The sequence below is a fragment of the Stegodyphus dumicola genome, chromosome 7, assembly GCF_044657685.1.
Source record: "Stegodyphus dumicola isolate Sdum_Otavi_A_Nest chromosome 7, ASM4465768v1".
Taxonomy (NCBI): Eukaryota; Metazoa; Arthropoda; class Arachnida; order Araneae; family Eresidae; genus Stegodyphus; species Stegodyphus dumicola.
This window is the reverse complement of record NC_140774.1, coordinates 158,363,156-158,380,648: the sequence shown is the minus strand read 5'-3', so window position 1 is coordinate 158,380,648 and position 17,493 is coordinate 158,363,156. Positions and strand designations below refer to the sequence as shown.

The 17,493-nt window shown below is 32.4% G+C and overlaps 1 protein-coding gene across 1 annotated transcript in view; it reads right to left on the bottom strand.

Annotated features, from left to right (window-relative positions):
* The window catches only part of LOC118198421 (uncharacterized), a 50,780-nt gene extending 33,582 nt beyond the window's left edge, over positions 1 to 17,198 (bottom strand). Inside the window, exons 1-2 of the mRNA XM_085820977.1 lie at positions 17,070 to 17,198; positions 289 to 463 (exon numbers count right to left, since the gene is read on the bottom strand). Of these exons, the coding sequence (XP_085677103.1) occupies positions 289 to 416 (128 nt within the window). The 5' untranslated portion in view covers positions 417 to 463; positions 17,070 to 17,198. The remainder of the gene's footprint in view (positions 1 to 288; positions 464 to 17,069) is intronic.
* Between the last annotated feature and the right edge of the window lie 295 nt (positions 17,199 to 17,493).

Here is a 17,493-nt window from a genome sequence, read left to right as displayed (position 1 = left end):
AGGTTATTAGTCTTATATCTAAACTATGCGATCTCAAAACCCTGCCCATAGTTATTTGATACATGAAAATAATAATAGAACACCTTTAGGTGAAAATATGTATTTAAAACATAAACAAACATTTTAATAATTAGAAATGAGAATAGCTCAAAATCGAACATATGGAGAAAAGAATTTATAGTATATTATTTTTGCTACTTCAGTATACATCTTTTATTGGTTAATTTCAATATATATATATAAAATATAGTTCCTTTCGGCGAAATTTTAATGCAAAGGAAAATTTACCAATGCATGTGATCCTGCAACTGGATTTGCAAAGTAGATCGTAATTTTTCCTTCTCTTTGGCACACTTTATAAGAAAGGCAGCACTCGGATGTGTTGGCCCCCACGCTTTACTTCGCGTGCTGGCCATTGAAATACATTTGTGAGATGCACCAGTAAACCATCAGCTGTTTCAATCTGAAATTCATTAATATCTAAAAGTTATATTTTATATTAAATAAAATAACCTATTTTAATGCATGAAGTATGTATTACGTTCATTACATTGTGTTATCGATAACAAAACAAAAAAAAACTTAAAACTTGTATATTAATATGGCAGACATAAATTAACATGTCTTCCATTACAAAGCTGTAAAAAATCACGTCTAAAAAGTTCAACTATCGTTACATGCAATTAATAAAAAATATTTAATTTTACTTACGCTTTACGATACTTATTGGGTAACAGGTATTGGGTAATATTGAAAATAAATATTTTAGCTGTCATTGTATCTTGTAGTAAAAAATTAAATTCTATATACATAATATCATTTTACAATGGGAGTTCGATTGGTAATTCATTGGCAGTATAAATTTAAAAAAAGTTTATAACAATTTTAACAGACAACATGATTCATAAAATCAACTTTTCCCTTCACTTTTTAATTTGGACTAATCGTAAAAAAAATATTTTCGTTTCTACGTTGAGTACTCAGTTCTTTGAACAGGCAAGGAATAACTTTAAAACTGGACCAAAACATTTCGGATTTCTCAGTAGGTATGTCATATATAAAAATTAGTGTAAGAGGAGATTTAAGAATGCATTTTTACTAGCAGATAACAACTTTAACATTTTTTTCAACAATTAAAAATTTTTAGATCATTCCTGATTTTTCACTCTTAATTTTAATTCTTACTTAATTTTCCCTTTGAAAGTTACGGGTAATAATATGGGACATAACAGCATAAAAATACTAAGAACTTTAATCCTCCAGGCGACTGCATAAATTCTCAGTACAAATCATGCATGCGCATTTCTGTTCATTGTCGCAAATGTCATCGGAGGACAGTCTTATTACAATAATGAGCTACAGCTTTGAGCAGGAAGTTGATGTGATTTTTCCCTCTTAATTTTAATTCCCACTTTATTTTTACTCTACCTTTTAATTCCTACTTAGTTTACCTTTGAAAGCTACGGGAAATGATATGGGATATTTAAAACTTAAAAAGACTATAAACTATACCCTTTCACGCGACTGGTTAAACGCTCAGTACAAATCATGCGTGCGCATTTCTGTTGTCACAAATGTCATGGGCGAACAGTCTTATTACACTCATGAGCTACAGATTTGATAAGTTGATGCTCATGACTCAAATAATTTCAGATTTCTTATTTATTCACACACAGCAGAAAGTATATTGCTCGAACTTCGATTATGTCGAAAGTTTCTATAACTAAAATTGGAATGTCGTCATCTCCTATTATTTTTATTATTATTTCTAACAGTAGCTGTTAATACAAGATTCCTCTCTAATATGTAGAAAGTCCCTGCACAAAAGTAGAAAGAATGAAAAATATACAGAAAAAATTTTAAAGCATACAAAATTTTAAATAAATGCTTAAAAACGCACCAAGGGAAACAATAAGTATTAAAACGTGGTAAAAGCTTTAATTTAAAACAAAGAAAGTTGAAAAAAGTCCTGTCCGTAAAGCTTAATCATAGGCCTAATATTCCATTATCTTTAAAAACTACGTCCCTAAGAATGGACAATTTTCAATGCAATTCGTATCAATAATTTGAGCATCTCGCTTTACAGTTAGGTCTACGATAGAGCCCGAATCTATACAGATAATTCGCTAAACAATCATGCCCCGTTTTTTTTAACAAGAACAGCAAACTAAAAATTATATCAAATGAGTGGAATATCTCTCTTAAGAGGACGAAATGGACGAGATCGAATGCGTGGAATATCTCTATTAAGTCAACGAAGAGGTTGATTTTTTTTCACTTCTTTCGTTTTACAATTTTAATCCGCCAAGCGATTTTTTCGCCTTCAAATCTCATAATAGTCGAACATGATATTGTATTTACAGAAAATTACGCAATCTCCCTTCCTCTTATCTGCTAGGAAATCAATTTGTTGCAGGGCCAGGGGAATACCCGAGTAGTCATAGAAAGCCGTCCGGGCGCCCTGTCCTGCTGTCACCTGTCACCTGCTAGGAAATCAGCTGAATGTCGCAATGAAGGATGCACAATATAAATATTGAATTTTCTCGATGAAAAGAATTTTCCACTAATTGAATTATATATTTTACTCAGTTTCAGCTTGTCAAAGTCCGACTGTATTAAGCGAGATATTCCATTATCGAAAAGTGTCATATCGATTGTTTCTGCCTGTGTTCTTGCCTGTGATTTAGGTATAACTGATTGAAAAGTATCTTCGTAAATATTATACTCCATTTTTATAATTATTTTGCGCAAGTAATACTTAAAAACAAATTTCGAGTACTGTAATTAGATTAACATAAAACAAATTGACAAAAAAGTGCACTAAAGGCAAAATATAACATAAACTAAAATTACCGTTATTAAAAGAATGCAATATATTACAAACAATTTTTACAATATTTTGTTATTCTTTAAAACTCTAATTTTGAATCTCTACGTACTTACCTTACTATAAACTTTCCTTTATTTGTTTTCGCTGCACGTTTTTGCAAGAAAGATAAATGTGTTATAAACTGACTGAACATTTTCTGTTTAGAATTTCACAATCATGCAACTGAATGTTATCTTTTAATTTCACAACTTTAAAATTTATAAAATGCCGCCCAGACGGGAGAGTGGTTAGTGACTTTGACTGCCGTCCAGAGGGCCCAGGTTAGAATCCCGGAGAAGGCATGGGTGTAAATGGTCTGCCCATTCATAAGCGGTAACGTTGGCCCACCCATAAATAAACTGACCAGTGCTTCTGGCCTTAGTAGGGGCCAATGCCTATAACGGCTAGTGTCCGGCATTTGGAAAAAAATTCAGAAAATTCATTACAGAATTTAAGAATTTTTAATTACAGCAGGAACAAGCATAAAATATCTCAGCAAATTCTTAAAATAATTTTCTTTTCTAGCAAACGAACAGAAATGGTCTCTCAAAAAGAAATACTTTTATTGATGGCTTTAACTCTTTTTAAACACTTAAGTCTTACAAAGCAGCTTTTTTTCGAAATTACTTATACTTATTTTCATTTACTATATTATACGTACAATTACATATTATATAAAGAAGAGAAAAAAAAAGAATTAAAAAAAAAAAAGAAAATCTGAAAGGTTTCAGATTTTAAATTACGTCCAAAGGGTCGTTTTTTTTAACATATTGTGTGTTATCTTTATTTATTAAATATCATGTTCTTCGCACTTAAACCGTACAATGCAGTTCAAGAACAATATCGCAAAATAATTTTAAATCGAGCATATCCTTTAAAATTTCCGGTACGTAGTCTCGCACGCTGGAGATAAAAATGTTTTTTCTGTACAACGTTGCCATTGCTAGCTTTGAAATCCTTGAGTTTATTAATAAAAAATTTGTTAAGGTTTTACAAAATATGAAATCGATCATAAAACAAATTTAAAATTTAAAATTTGGCCTTCCAGATGGCCATATTCGCAGTAGGATTACGTCATTCAAAATGGGATGGCTGTAGGTACCGTTGTTTTATCACTTTGAGAGAAACATACATTTATGCAGATTCTTAATTACTTAATTTCTTCAAATATAATACAGGGTGATAATATTTGGTGGCAACAGTTTGAAAAGTGAAACGGACATTCAGAGTGATTCGACGCAAAATCGCAAAACGAAAACAATAGTCCCTCAGGGTCAAAGCCCTATTCGACTAAAAATAAACTGTAATTTGGAATAACATCTTAGTTCTCCTTTTTCTTCTCGTTAGTTTCCATTTCTGCCCTAAAAACAGTTTTGTGCTAATAATAAATATTCCTGAAGGGCGCCATATAAAAACGAACTCCCGTTACTAGATTCTTATAACACTAATGAAGCACGTATTTACATAACGACAAAGTAAAATGCTTTATCCAGTTGGTAATTAAATCGTAACTTTAATCAAACCATCAGCAACAAACCTATTCTGTGTCCTTCTACTGAGAACAATAAGATTATCTTCGCTATTCTGACGTCTCGGCCGCCACTTCTTCTCATCTGTTATATAATATGTAATACGTGAAAAGAGAGCTAATAATTATGAAATACCGCTTGTGCGGAGTATGACAGCTTAGCTATGTATGTTTTAAATATGTCATACAAAGGAGTATTCAACCACTCAAGACTGTACTTTCTTTACTTTACTATGTAACTTTAGCTTAGCACGAGTAAAATAGTGCTTTAATTATTTTAAAAATACCTTTAAACACCTTTTTAATTGACAAATACAGTAAGACCACGCTTAACGCTGTTTCGTTTAGCGCTGTTTCGGTTTAGCGCTCTTTTATTTCAACCCGGGGATTCCACGAAATCGCTCGCAGCATACGGGGATTCCACGAAATCGCTAGCAGCATACGGGGATTCCCCGAAATATTATGCAGCGATAGGTTTCAAATACATATCCGAAAGAGTGTACTTGTATTTCTTGTTTGGTGCGGTATTGTACAGACATATTTTGAAGGGGTAAATGTGGAAGATGTCGAAGAAATAATTCAAGAAGCAGCGGCTAGTCTTTCTAATGATGAGCTCAAGGAATTAACTGAACAAGAAGAAAACAAAAATGTTGACAGCAGTGATTCAGAAGAAGAGCAAAAGAACTTTCGATGGCGTTTGTAAAAAGGAGTTTGTCTACCATAACTGAAATAATGGATCGATTCATTGAAAATGATCCGAATTTCGACAGGAGCTCAAAAGTAAGGCGTGGTGTTAGAGATGCTCTATCCGTTTATGAAGAACTTTTAAGAGAACAACGCAAAAGAAAAAGGCAAACAACATTAGATGCTTTTGTCACAAAAAGGCAGAACACTGAAAACGCGGAAGGCTAACTAAATATGACTGACTTGGAATTTTATTTGTTTTTTTTTAAGAATATTCGTTTTGTTATTTATATTTTGTTTTTATTTTTGCAAGAAATAATAAAGTGGTATTAATTTGGGCTTTAAGAAATAAATGTTTGGTTTTATTTTTATTAAAAAAACATACTTTTTAAATTTAATACCTAACCAATTTCCTAGCCATCTTCCCCTAACCCCAATATTTACATGTAAAGATAGCCTCGTTTAGCGCTGTTTCGCATTACGCTCTACTTTGATGGAACGTATCCCCCGCGTTAAGCGGGGTCTTACTGTACTCTTTGTGCATATGTGTAGTGCTCAGATAGGTTTTGGTATTTTTAATACGACAGCTCTGAATCAGTAGCTACTTATTTTGAATACATTCAGTATAATTAATAGATAGACTAAGAGGTAATACGAAGCCGAATATCAAACAGATCTGTATCTTATCTACCTGTAATATTTGACTTCATATCACGTATTAAATTTGCTTGGCGATAATATTAAAGCACGAAACAATTCCATCCTTTAAGTATTTAGTACCTTATTAAGGTCTAGTTAATAAATAAACCTCAGATAAATAATATAAAAATAATGCATGGGTTGCCGTCAGCTGGAGATTAATGCTATAAATTTTTTCCCTGCTTTTCTTCTGATATAATAAGAAGCATTTTGAAAAATTTCCCTAAAGGTTATCTTTATACAAAAATTTGCTTGCAAATGCCTACATTGAAATCTAAATTAAAGTTCTTTTATTAAGTCATACATTCATCTTCCTTGTTTATTATTGTTCTATATCAGAATACTTATAATGAATGAAAGAGAGAATGAATAAACATTCCATAACCTTTTTGGTTTTGTAAATGATAAAACAATAAAGATTCACCCGACATGTTACAGCAACAACACAGCCACTTTCTAATATCTCTTAAAAAAAAAAAAAAAAAAAAAAAAAAAAAAAAATAAGACACGAAACTATTTCTCTGTAGGCTACAGCATAAATAAATGAACCGTTTCCGAAACCATTATTGTTTTCAAAGCGTACTTACTCAGAAAAAAACTATAATGAGCAGGGGGAAAGAAAAATGGCATTCTTAAGGCTCTAAAATTTCTTGCTTAAGATGGATAGAAAAACAACGAGAACACAAGACTTGTTCCTAATTTACATTTATTCCCTGTATTAATTATATTTATTTTTAAATTTACATTTACTTATTTAGTTTTTAGAATCTAAAAATATTCAACTACTTTTTGTAAGACATTGTAGACGCACAATGTCTTACAAAAAGTAGTTGAATATTTTTAGATTCTAAAAACAATGCCAAGAATTATATATATGTATATAAACTTAATGCATCTATATATATGTGATATTTTGGCAGTCGAGCACATGAGTGACGAAGCTTTTCATCAGAGTCCGGGCATTGTTTGGCTGAGTGGAATACAACAGAAATGATGACACAGAAGGATTTCACTTTTTACTATTCGATATCTTTTTTTCTATTTTCACCGCAGATCATTTTTACTTTAGATGACATTCTCCAAATTACATATTCAATAGTGATTTAAACTAAGTACGATTTAGACTTTCTGCGTCATAACTATTCTAAGAAAGGAAAGATGGGTTAAGCAGCAACGAAGTGTTGTAGCGCAGGAGGAGAAAAGCAATCTAATCTAAAAGACTTAGACTCTATAATTGATCGAGCTATTGCGAAGAGCAACGTTGCCGGTTCCAGAATTAAAGCCCAAGGGCACTTGACATAAAGAAATCCGGACGTGGAGAAAATCTCAGATGAGAACATTCTCCAAATTACATTCTCCAAATTACATATTCAATAGTGATTTAAACTAAGTACGATTTAGACTTTCTGCGTCATAACTATTCTAAGAAAGGAAAGATGGGTTAAGCAGCAACGAAGTGTTGTAGCGCAGAAGGAGAAAAGCAATCTAATCTAAAAGACTTAGACTCTATAATTGATCGAGCTATTGCGAAGAGCAACGTTGCCGGTTCCAGAATTAAAGCCCAAGGGCACTTGACATAAAGAAATCCGGACGTGGAGAAAATCTCAGATGAGAACATTCTCCAAATTACATATTCAATAGTGATTTAAACTAAGTACGATTTAGACTTTCTGCGTCATAACTATTCTAAGAAAGGAAAGATGGGTTAAGCAGCAACGAAGTGTTGTAGCGCAGGAGGAGAAAAGCAATCTAATCTAAAAGACTTAGACTCTATAATTGACCGAGCTATTGCGAAGAGCAACGTTGCCGGTTCCAGAATTAAAGCCCAAGGGCACTTGACATAAAGAAATCCGGACGTGGAGAAAATCTCAGATGAGAAAACGGAGAAAAGGGGAAGAAGAGAAGTACCAAAAGGAGCAAGACAATCCAATCGGACAAGTTCGCAAAACGTGACGAGCGATCAGTGCTTATAATGAGGACCCAAGACAATGCAAATCAATGGCAATAATATGAGAAAGATACTCCACAGCAATGGTTTTAATGACAAATTCAAATACAACAAAACAACCTCAATCAATGCTACTAAATGCAACACAATTCAGTGCAACTATACAACACAATGCAATACAACTATACAACGCAATTCACTACAGCAATTCAACAACAACCCTAGCAAACCTAGTAACAACACTACTATTTCATCACAACAATGCGAAAAATTTCACAGCATTAGTATTATCAATCTCCAAGAACAATATTCAAACTACAGAAGAACTTCAATCAAATTCAGATGCATTGGAAGTACCGGGTGATCAAAAAGTCAGTATAAATTTGAAAACTTAATAAATCATCGAATAATGTAGATAGAGAGGTAAAAATTGACACACATACTTAGAATGACAAGGGGTTATATTAGAAAAGCAATAATCTGATCAGAAAAGCAATAATTAGCATAACAAATTAAGACAAAGCAAAGATGATGCTCTTTACAGGAAATGCTCAATATGTTCACCATCATTCCTCAACAATAGCTGTAGTCGAGGAATAATGTTGTGAACAGCACTGTAAAGAATGTCCGGAGTTATGGTGAGGCATTGGCGTCGGATGTTGTCTTTCAGCATCCCTAGAGATGTCGGTCGATCACGATACACTTGCGACTTCAGGTAACCCCAAAGCCAATAATCGCACGGACTGAGGTCTGGGGACCTGGCAGGCCAAGCATGACGAAAGTGGCGGCTGAGCACACGATCATCACCAAACGACGCGCGCAAGAGATCTTTCACGCGTCTAGCAATATGGGGTGGAGCGCCATCCTGCATAAAAATCGTACTTTCCAGCAGGTGTTTATCAGCCAGGCTGGGGACGATGCGATTCTGTAACATATCGGCGTACCTCTTACCCGTCACGGTAGCAGTTACAAAACCAGAATCACGCATTTCCTCGAAGAAAAAAGGCCCGATAATAGTAAACGTTTTTAACCTTTTTTTTTTTTTTTTTTGGTTCTAATAAAACCCAATGTCATTCTAAGTATGTGTGTCAATCTTTACCTCTCTATCTACATTATTCCGTGATTTATTAAGTTTTCAAATTTATACTGACTTTTTAATCACCCGGTATAAACAGCTACCAATTGAGGAGCTAAGTGATAAAGTTATAATCTAAAATGGCGCGACTTCATTATTTATAGAAGCGGTTACGTAATAAGCTGGAATGTTCTCGAAAGTACTGGTCTAGGGGGGGGGGAGATCCTGAATTGCAGAAAGTTAATTAAAGGTTGCTTAAGACACAATAACACGCCGAATAAATACTAATTCAGAAGTCAAACAACAAAAATCAGCGTTATATTTACAAAATTTTCACAGGACTAGTTTCGATGGTTTTACCGAACCACCATCTTCAGCTGCAAAACCGCAAATGAACCAGATAGGAAATAATGATTAGATAAGATAAGAAAGCCTGGACAAGAATAAGCAAGTGGCGCCATCTGTTGGTGAAACCAGAACTAAAACATAATTTCTTTAAAGGTTGCTTGTTCGCATAGAGCAAAGCCGTCCTATTTTTTATATTTTACATATATATATACAAAGGAAATTATAAAGCTTACTTTTTAAGTATGTGTTCAGTGTCTTTATATAGTAAGTATATAAAAAATATTTAAAGTATTGTGCTTAGTAAAAGAAAATTATTAATAAAAAATTGTTATTAAGTACAAAATAAAATACTTTGCTTAATGAAAATAAATTTTGAGCTAAATTAATATCTTCAAAAGTAGGCAGACAGTACTGGGACAGAAAATAGTATCCTCTCCAATAGATAAAACATGCAAGCTGATGATAATATTTTCACCATCAATGTAACAGGCGGCATTTAAAAAATTCATTTCCTTGAATTCTTCAGCTATGTTTTCTTAGAATTATTGTTATTTCTACTTTTGTTTCATAAAGGTTGCTTCAAGAAATCACATGCGATTAGAAATTAATTATTATTTTGCAACTAGAATAAGTTAAATATATAAGAAACGATTTTGATATAGTTATATTTATAGCATTTATTAATTTTAATGTAATAAAACATTATTCAAAACATTGCAAGATTAAAAACGAAAAAATATTTGCTATGCCTTCAGAGCTGTCGCGCGGAATGCAAAGTAATGTTGATAAAATTATTAAAATAATAGAAAGCTGAATGCTATCAGCTTGCAAGAGTACATTATTTACGACATACCTACCTAACCAGAAGCTATGAAACAATAATAATTTTCTGATGAGTTGGCAGGGGGAAATTCTGCATTAGAATAAAACATAAAAACTTCAGTTTTTCTTTCCCAAATTCGTAAATAATATGAATTTCAAATACTTGGATTAAATAATATTTTCTTATATATGCTAACTCTTTGGTCGTAATGGGCAAGCTTGAGCACGTAGAAAACTCAAAGAAAAACTTCTAAAGTAGAACTTAGTTCTAAAATTTAAATCATGGTGGGGAAGGAGTTACGCAGTGGGGGTGCATGTCTTTCGTTGAAAACGTTCTCCTAAGTTTATTGATAGTGTAATTCAGTGATGGCCCTCAAGAGTTAGTTTAAACTCTTTCTTGTGGCTGCTCGTTCTTGGACTATTAAGGAATATTCTGCAGTGATAAACACTGGTTACTACCAAGATTTCTTGCGGCATCAATTTCAAATGACTTTTTACGAAGATAGTATGAAAATAAGAGTTTTACTAAGATGTAGAGACATTAGGATATTTTTTTGGAGGCCGGAGAGATGAAAAATTAACAACGCCTTCGCCGGGAATCGAACCGCGGACCTCTGGAATACCGGCCCAGTGTGCAGAACCACTACATCACGAAAGACGCTTGGAAAGTGGGAGACATACCTGATAAAGAGAGTACGGAAATACTCAGCATGAAGGTTAAAAGCAAGAAAATGTAAATAATTTCGGAAACTTGTCAATAGTAATAAATTATGTTAATTTAGTCGTAAGGCCACAGTAAAACCTCATAGGCTATCTGCGGCTTATGGATAATTAGTTGACTATTATAATGGAATACTACAAACATACTGACATTTGGAAGTGTATTCTGAGGTTATCAGCACACAAGATTAACCTGTAAAGTAGTTCTAAATTTTACCCAGACATGATTACTGGTCTGCTGCTTACGAAAGTATGATTCTGGCAGCTGAATATTTCTCCTGAAATAATAAAAAAATTTTATAAAGCCCCAAATTTGACATCAGATTATCGAACGTACTACAAACGAATAAACAAATGCCAGGCCATCGACCCTCTGGTTATTAGGCGAAAGAAGGGAGCGGCAAACGTTGCAACAAATTTAGCATTACCCAGGGCACACCACGAAGAAACCTGCTGCTTTAAGAAGTTATCACACATGACTACCCTGCTAGATCGGACTTTTCTGAGAAACGAGATTCTAGTATCCCGCCTAGCTACGGAAACAATGTTGCGGCTACGCGGGATTTTTTCAAACCTCACCGAAAATGCCTCGGCTGGACCTCAGTCCCGGGTAGAGACAACCAATCAGAAGAAAGTTCTGCTTCTGAAGCCTCACGTGATCCCAATCTGAGCGATAATCGATTAGTGTTTGGTGTTCCAGTCTTCGTAGTAAGTGAAAATGGTAACCTAGCTTTGGTTTTCCTGGAATTGTGCGGATTCTGAGAATTGTTTCTTTCGACGTTAAGTCCCGCGTTGCCGAAACATAATCTGATTGGGACTTTACACCCGCTTACAAACATCCACGCCTTTTCCTTGATTCAAACTCGGACCCATCCAAATAGCATTCAGTGTCGTTAACCACTATACGGGCTGGGCTGCTCGAATGTGCTTGGCAAGATTGGGATATAAAATTAGAGTAGAAAGTACTATTTCTTTAAAATAAAGGTTGAAATCAGTAATAAAAAATGAGTAAAATAAAAATAGGCTAATGCTAAAGGGAAATTTTGCTCAATTTATGCAAAAAAAACTTGAACCTATACTTTAAAAAGTATTGCAAGTTAACAAAATACTAGAAAAAAAAAATTTTTTTTTAATACGTTTTTCGGTTAACGTTTTGCAGAAAAGTAAAAGTCCGATTTCTTTTGCAAGTATTTCTCCCCCCCCCCACTACTGAGATGAATTATGCTTATGGAAAAGAAAGATGGCAATGATAAATGTACACTTCGGGAAAAAAGGGACAGTTCTATACTTCCCGTTCTAGTGGGCCGATTGACGAAATTCAACTTGTGTTTTACATGTCTCGAAAGCGCGACTTAGGATATATATTAGATTTACATATAGCATTTTTGTAATATAGGTATTTTGACACAAAAATCGGACTTTTTCTGAAATGACGAACCAAGTTTTTTTTCTCATATTTGGATTATACGACTCTAATCATGCCAAACATCCAGGTTTTGTAAAAATCGCACGAATAGGTTTTAAAATATTAGCTCTCAAAATTTTACCTCCGCAGTGTTAATTGAATTTGGTATATATTTATTACTATCTCTGTTTTTATTAAACTTACTTGATTCTTTCTTCCAGAATTCGAAATTTAGGTTCATTTTTTTTTTTTTTTTTATTTATTTTGAAAGTTTGTATTTTTAAATATTTTTTATAAATATTTCGAAAATATTTTCGTATTATAACCAACAAAATTTTTAACATCATCTTAAAGCAAATGCATTTCTAAGCATACCTGCAAAAGTTTAGAGTTTTTTATTCAAAATTTCCTAAGATATACGAGAATTTACATTATGGCGCGTTTTGAAATTTGGCGTATAAGCGATAATAACGAAAATGTGGTTTACGCACTTTGTTGAAATTATTTGAAAGAATGAACGATGGACCTTTTTTCCTCTCGTGCATCAATGAAAAAAAAAGTAAGTAGTTTGCCATAAATTAAAAATTCCGCCAAATGAATTATTCTTGGCGCAAACTGAAAAAAATGCGCAAAGATAAATCTTTAAATTTCTCGATTAATTTATCGCCAAAAATGACAAAATTTAATATCTAGGCATAATTTGAGTCGTAGAATCGGCACATGAAAAAAATTGATACGTTATTTCAGAAAAAGTCCGATTTTGTGCCAAAATACCTATGTTAGAATAGTGCTACGTATATATCTAATACATATCCTAAGTCGCGTTTTCTAGACATGAAAAACGCAATTTGAATTTCGTCAATCAGCCCAGTAGAACGAGAGATATAGAACTGTCCCCCCTTTTTTTTTACACAGAGCACCTCTGTGTCATCTCTATGTCACTAAAAAATATTAGATCTATAAAAAGGAAGTTTTGATTGGTGCAGATTTTATATATAAAATTCTATCAGTTTCGAAGGCAGTAGGATCAAGGTCTCTCTTCGTTCAGAGCTACGCAAATTGTGTTTAACGTGAAGACTGAAGAGCTGAGCAGATCCAAAAAAGTATACAAGATTTTAACAAGAGCAACATAAAATTTCATTTTCTTTTGAAAAGTGAGAAAGTTTCTGGAATGCTTGCTTTTGTGAAGCAATAAACTAAAACATATATTTCGTTCTTAGGTGTTTTTTGGTCTTTTCTGATGATTACAGCGAACTTAGTTACATTTCCACGTCCTTGGCAAATTGTTTGAATTCCTTGTTTTCCAGCCTTTGCGAAGTCTTTAAGCTAGAATGAATAAAATGAGGTTCATTCCGTATCCTCAGTTTGTGATTTCTTTAAAGAGGAGGTTTTAAGACATCAGAAGGTCTTTATATATAGTCTGAGCTTCAGAAGCAAAAATATTTTGTCAAGCCTTAAAACTTATTATAAATAGAGAAAGAATCATATTATGCAAATGTTAAGTATATTAAACTTTCAAAATCTCAGACACCAATTATAAAATATTGCAGTGAATATGAAATCTTCAAAGGAAATTTATTTTATCATCTGTTGTGGAAATTAAAGTTTGATGTGAATATCGGATAAACTGCATTTCCTGCAGAATATAAAAAACCAATAAAAGAATTAAAAAAAAAAATCTGAAATGTTTCAGATTTTAAATTACGTGTTAAAAAACGTCCAAAGGGGCGTTTTTTAACATTTTGTGTGTTACCTTTCTTTATTATGTTCCTCGCACTTAAACCATAAGATCCAGTGCAACAGCAATATCGCAAAATAGTTTTAAAACGAGCATATCTTTAGAATTTCCGATACAGAGACTCACGCGCTGGAGATAAAAATGTTTTTTCTGCACAACGTTGCCATTGCTCGCTTTGAAATCCTTGAGTTTGTTAATCAAAAATTCGTCAAAGTTTTAAAAAATAGGAAATCTATCATAAAACAAATTTCAAATTTCAAATTTGGTCTTCCACATGCTCATATTCGTTGGAGGATTACGTTATTCAAAATTCGATGACTCTATGTACCGTTGTTTTATCACAATACGAGAAATATACATACATTTATGCAGATTTTTCATTATTTAATTTCTTCAAATATAATGCAGGACTCTAACATTTTGTGGCAACAGTTTGAAAAGTGAACCGACATTTATGAGTCCGACGCAAAATGCCAAAACGAAACTAATAGTCCTTCGGGATTCAAATCCCTTTGGACTAATTAAGAAAATTAAAAAAATTTAGTATTTTACCCCCATCAAACGACAGTTTTTTCCTCTTGCCCCTATAAATTTTTCAGAAACGTCATTAGCAATTTTTCTACCTAAAGCCAAGTTCAAGGAACACCTGCTAGCAATAAACTCGTTTATATTCACACTGCAGTATTACTGGCTCTCATCCAGATTTTGTCGACGTTAGAGGTGAAAGGTTTAGGAGATAATAAGGAAGTTGTCTGCGAGTCTCGTCAAAAGGAGTAAAACTATTGTTCTCTTAAGATAAATTAACTTTTCTAGAGAATGATAAGCGAAAACGTGAAGAAAATTTACTGTTTTGAAAGAGAAATAATTTTAAATAAATCAGATCGGAATTAAATGCTCCGCAAATAATAATTATTAAGATTATCATTCTCTGTCATTCTTCCTTTAATTTTCTTGTTTAAAAATATTTTTAATGAATCCACATGCATACTCACATACACGCAAAAAGGTTATCAGAGCAATCCGTAAAATTTGGAACAAAGTGCTAAATTTGTTTATATACATCATTATTACTCAAAATAATAACTTTATTATTTAAAACTGAGTATTAAAATAATGAAGTAAATAACCAAAATCTCTAACATTAAATTATATTGGAAAATAATATTAATCATACAGGAGTTATCACATTTTAACATTCGTGCTCTTCTGATATAAGTGACGACATCTCCAGCCAGTAAATGGAAGACCAGTAATTCAACTCCCGGCGAGGATATAGCTGATTTTCCGTGTTTTCCGTGTTTATTTTCGAAATAAAAAACTATTGTTAATAAATTGTCGTTTGAGCTAAAATGCGTCGGACATTCCATTTAGATTTGGATGACTAGATTTCGTGCTTCTCTCGTTTTAAGTGTGGGGGGATGTGAGAATTAGTAAGCTCTCACGTGGTGTAAGCAATTATTAGATCAGTCGTTCGAATCCCAAGGACTGCATGTTTGAATTATTAGATCAGTCGTTCGAATCCCAAGGACTGCATGTTTGAATTTGCCACGTTTGGTTTCGCCTTAGAAATGTTTTTACAATTTTAGATGTCTTCAAATGTCTTTATAATACAAGTCTTCACCATCGTGCATTAAAAATCGTCCTATTGTAAAGTAAAAAATAATTTATGAAAACAAATTTCGCTGCTATTACGTCAAACAGTGTCTAGCATATCGCTGAAAAAATTATCAGCAAATAACAGCAATAAAAAAATTACATAACATATTTTCTTCATCTCAGAATATATCTCATTCTCTCTGCCTTTCTCTTTCTGTTTTGATAAAAAATTGTTGAGAATTTTATAATTCATTTATTTGTATTATATGCATAAAAATATAAGCATGAGTGGACGAAATAAAAGCCTTTCCTTCTTTAAAAATAACAGTGGGAAATTCAGACTTAGTCATGATCTGGCCTGATGTCGACAACTGAAAAACAATCATTAAGAAATCAGGAACCATTTATCCTTATTAAACAGAATTTTTTTATTCTTTTTAATTATTTATGTGTAATGAACAACACTTCTAATACCCCCCTGAAAATTTTTCATCTACAACAGTGTTACAGTGGCACACCGTTTAAATAAAACACAGCTATTCAGTTTAATTTCTTTTATATGCTAACGTTCATCTATCACCATTCCGTTAAAAAGAAATATAAATGAATTTTTCCTACGACAATAAAACGTAATTATAAAATATACAAAATATTTACAAACACACAGAAATGTTTTTATTAATATCATAATTAAATTTTCACATTTTAATTTTTATTTCCTAAAAGTCAATGCTTCTAATATGATTTTATGCAATTTAATCAATACATCTATGATTTATGTTCATTATTAGCATTATAATAGTAGTATTAAAAATAATATGAAATATATCCAAAGCATGAAAACATATAAAACTAGTTCTGTATGACATATAAAGATATAATAAGAATAAGAATATAAAATTAATTAAAAAAGAATGATAAGACAAATTTGACTGCAGACAAATTTATAAGCATTTAAATTTTCTGAAAATTAAATTGCAAGGAAAAATTTTTTTTTCGGCTAAAAAGATAATGAAATACGAAAATACCTAATTTTTAAAGCTATATAAATAATATATTATTCTACAAAAATTAACTGCCACAGAAAATCTATGACAATTATAATTTAATTTGGGCATTTATTAAAAGTGATAATAACAAATTTAATTAGTGTAAATATTGATTCGTATGCAACAGGATTAATTTATACCGAAACAGATTCACATAAACAAATCCTCAATTAAATACAAATCGATTCAGACAGAAAACTGATACATCATATACTTATTTCTAAATTTCTTCTTATACACAAACCACCAGGAAGAAAATTTGGCCATTATAATACACGGTGTATTCTCAGTGCTCTCCATTTAACATAAGGAGTCATGATTGCATTCGGAGGATGCCATGAAAGAGTATTAATGTTTATACCAAATGGATAATAATACCAATAAATTCTAAAAGAAACTATCATGCTGTTTTTTCATGATAGTTTCTGGATTATACATGACATTTTCATGGTTAAAATCTAGTCTGACATCCTAGAATCTATCAAGATGCACTTGATCTTTGTTGGATTCAGAGAGTTGTGACAAATAAACAAATACAACGTGGTATAATTTTATATAAATGGGGACGTTGAGTTCTAATCCTCTTACCTCCAAACATCATGGGTATCATGTTCTTCAGAAAGAAGCAATATTCCATACATTTTCTGTATTAAATTCTAACCAAATTAAATACGTTTCTCGACAGACAAGCCAGGCCCATAGGCACCGCATCGCATCTGAAAAATCAATAACAAGAGCTGACGAGCTCGAAAGGTTTGCTAGAAATTGGCGATTTTTCTTCATGAGAAAGACGCCAATACGTTTTCTGTTATGACTGCGCGAGTTGAAGAGCGAGATTTGAAATTTTAAGTTCGTCTTTAAGGCTTTTTATGTAAGAGCCATACTGGACACTGATTTCTAGCTGAAGGAAAGACAAATTTATAATCGCGATTAAGAAAATAAGATAAATTAAATAAATCAAATTCAAATATAGATTTTATAGCTCCTATGCATATGATTATATGTAAATTTA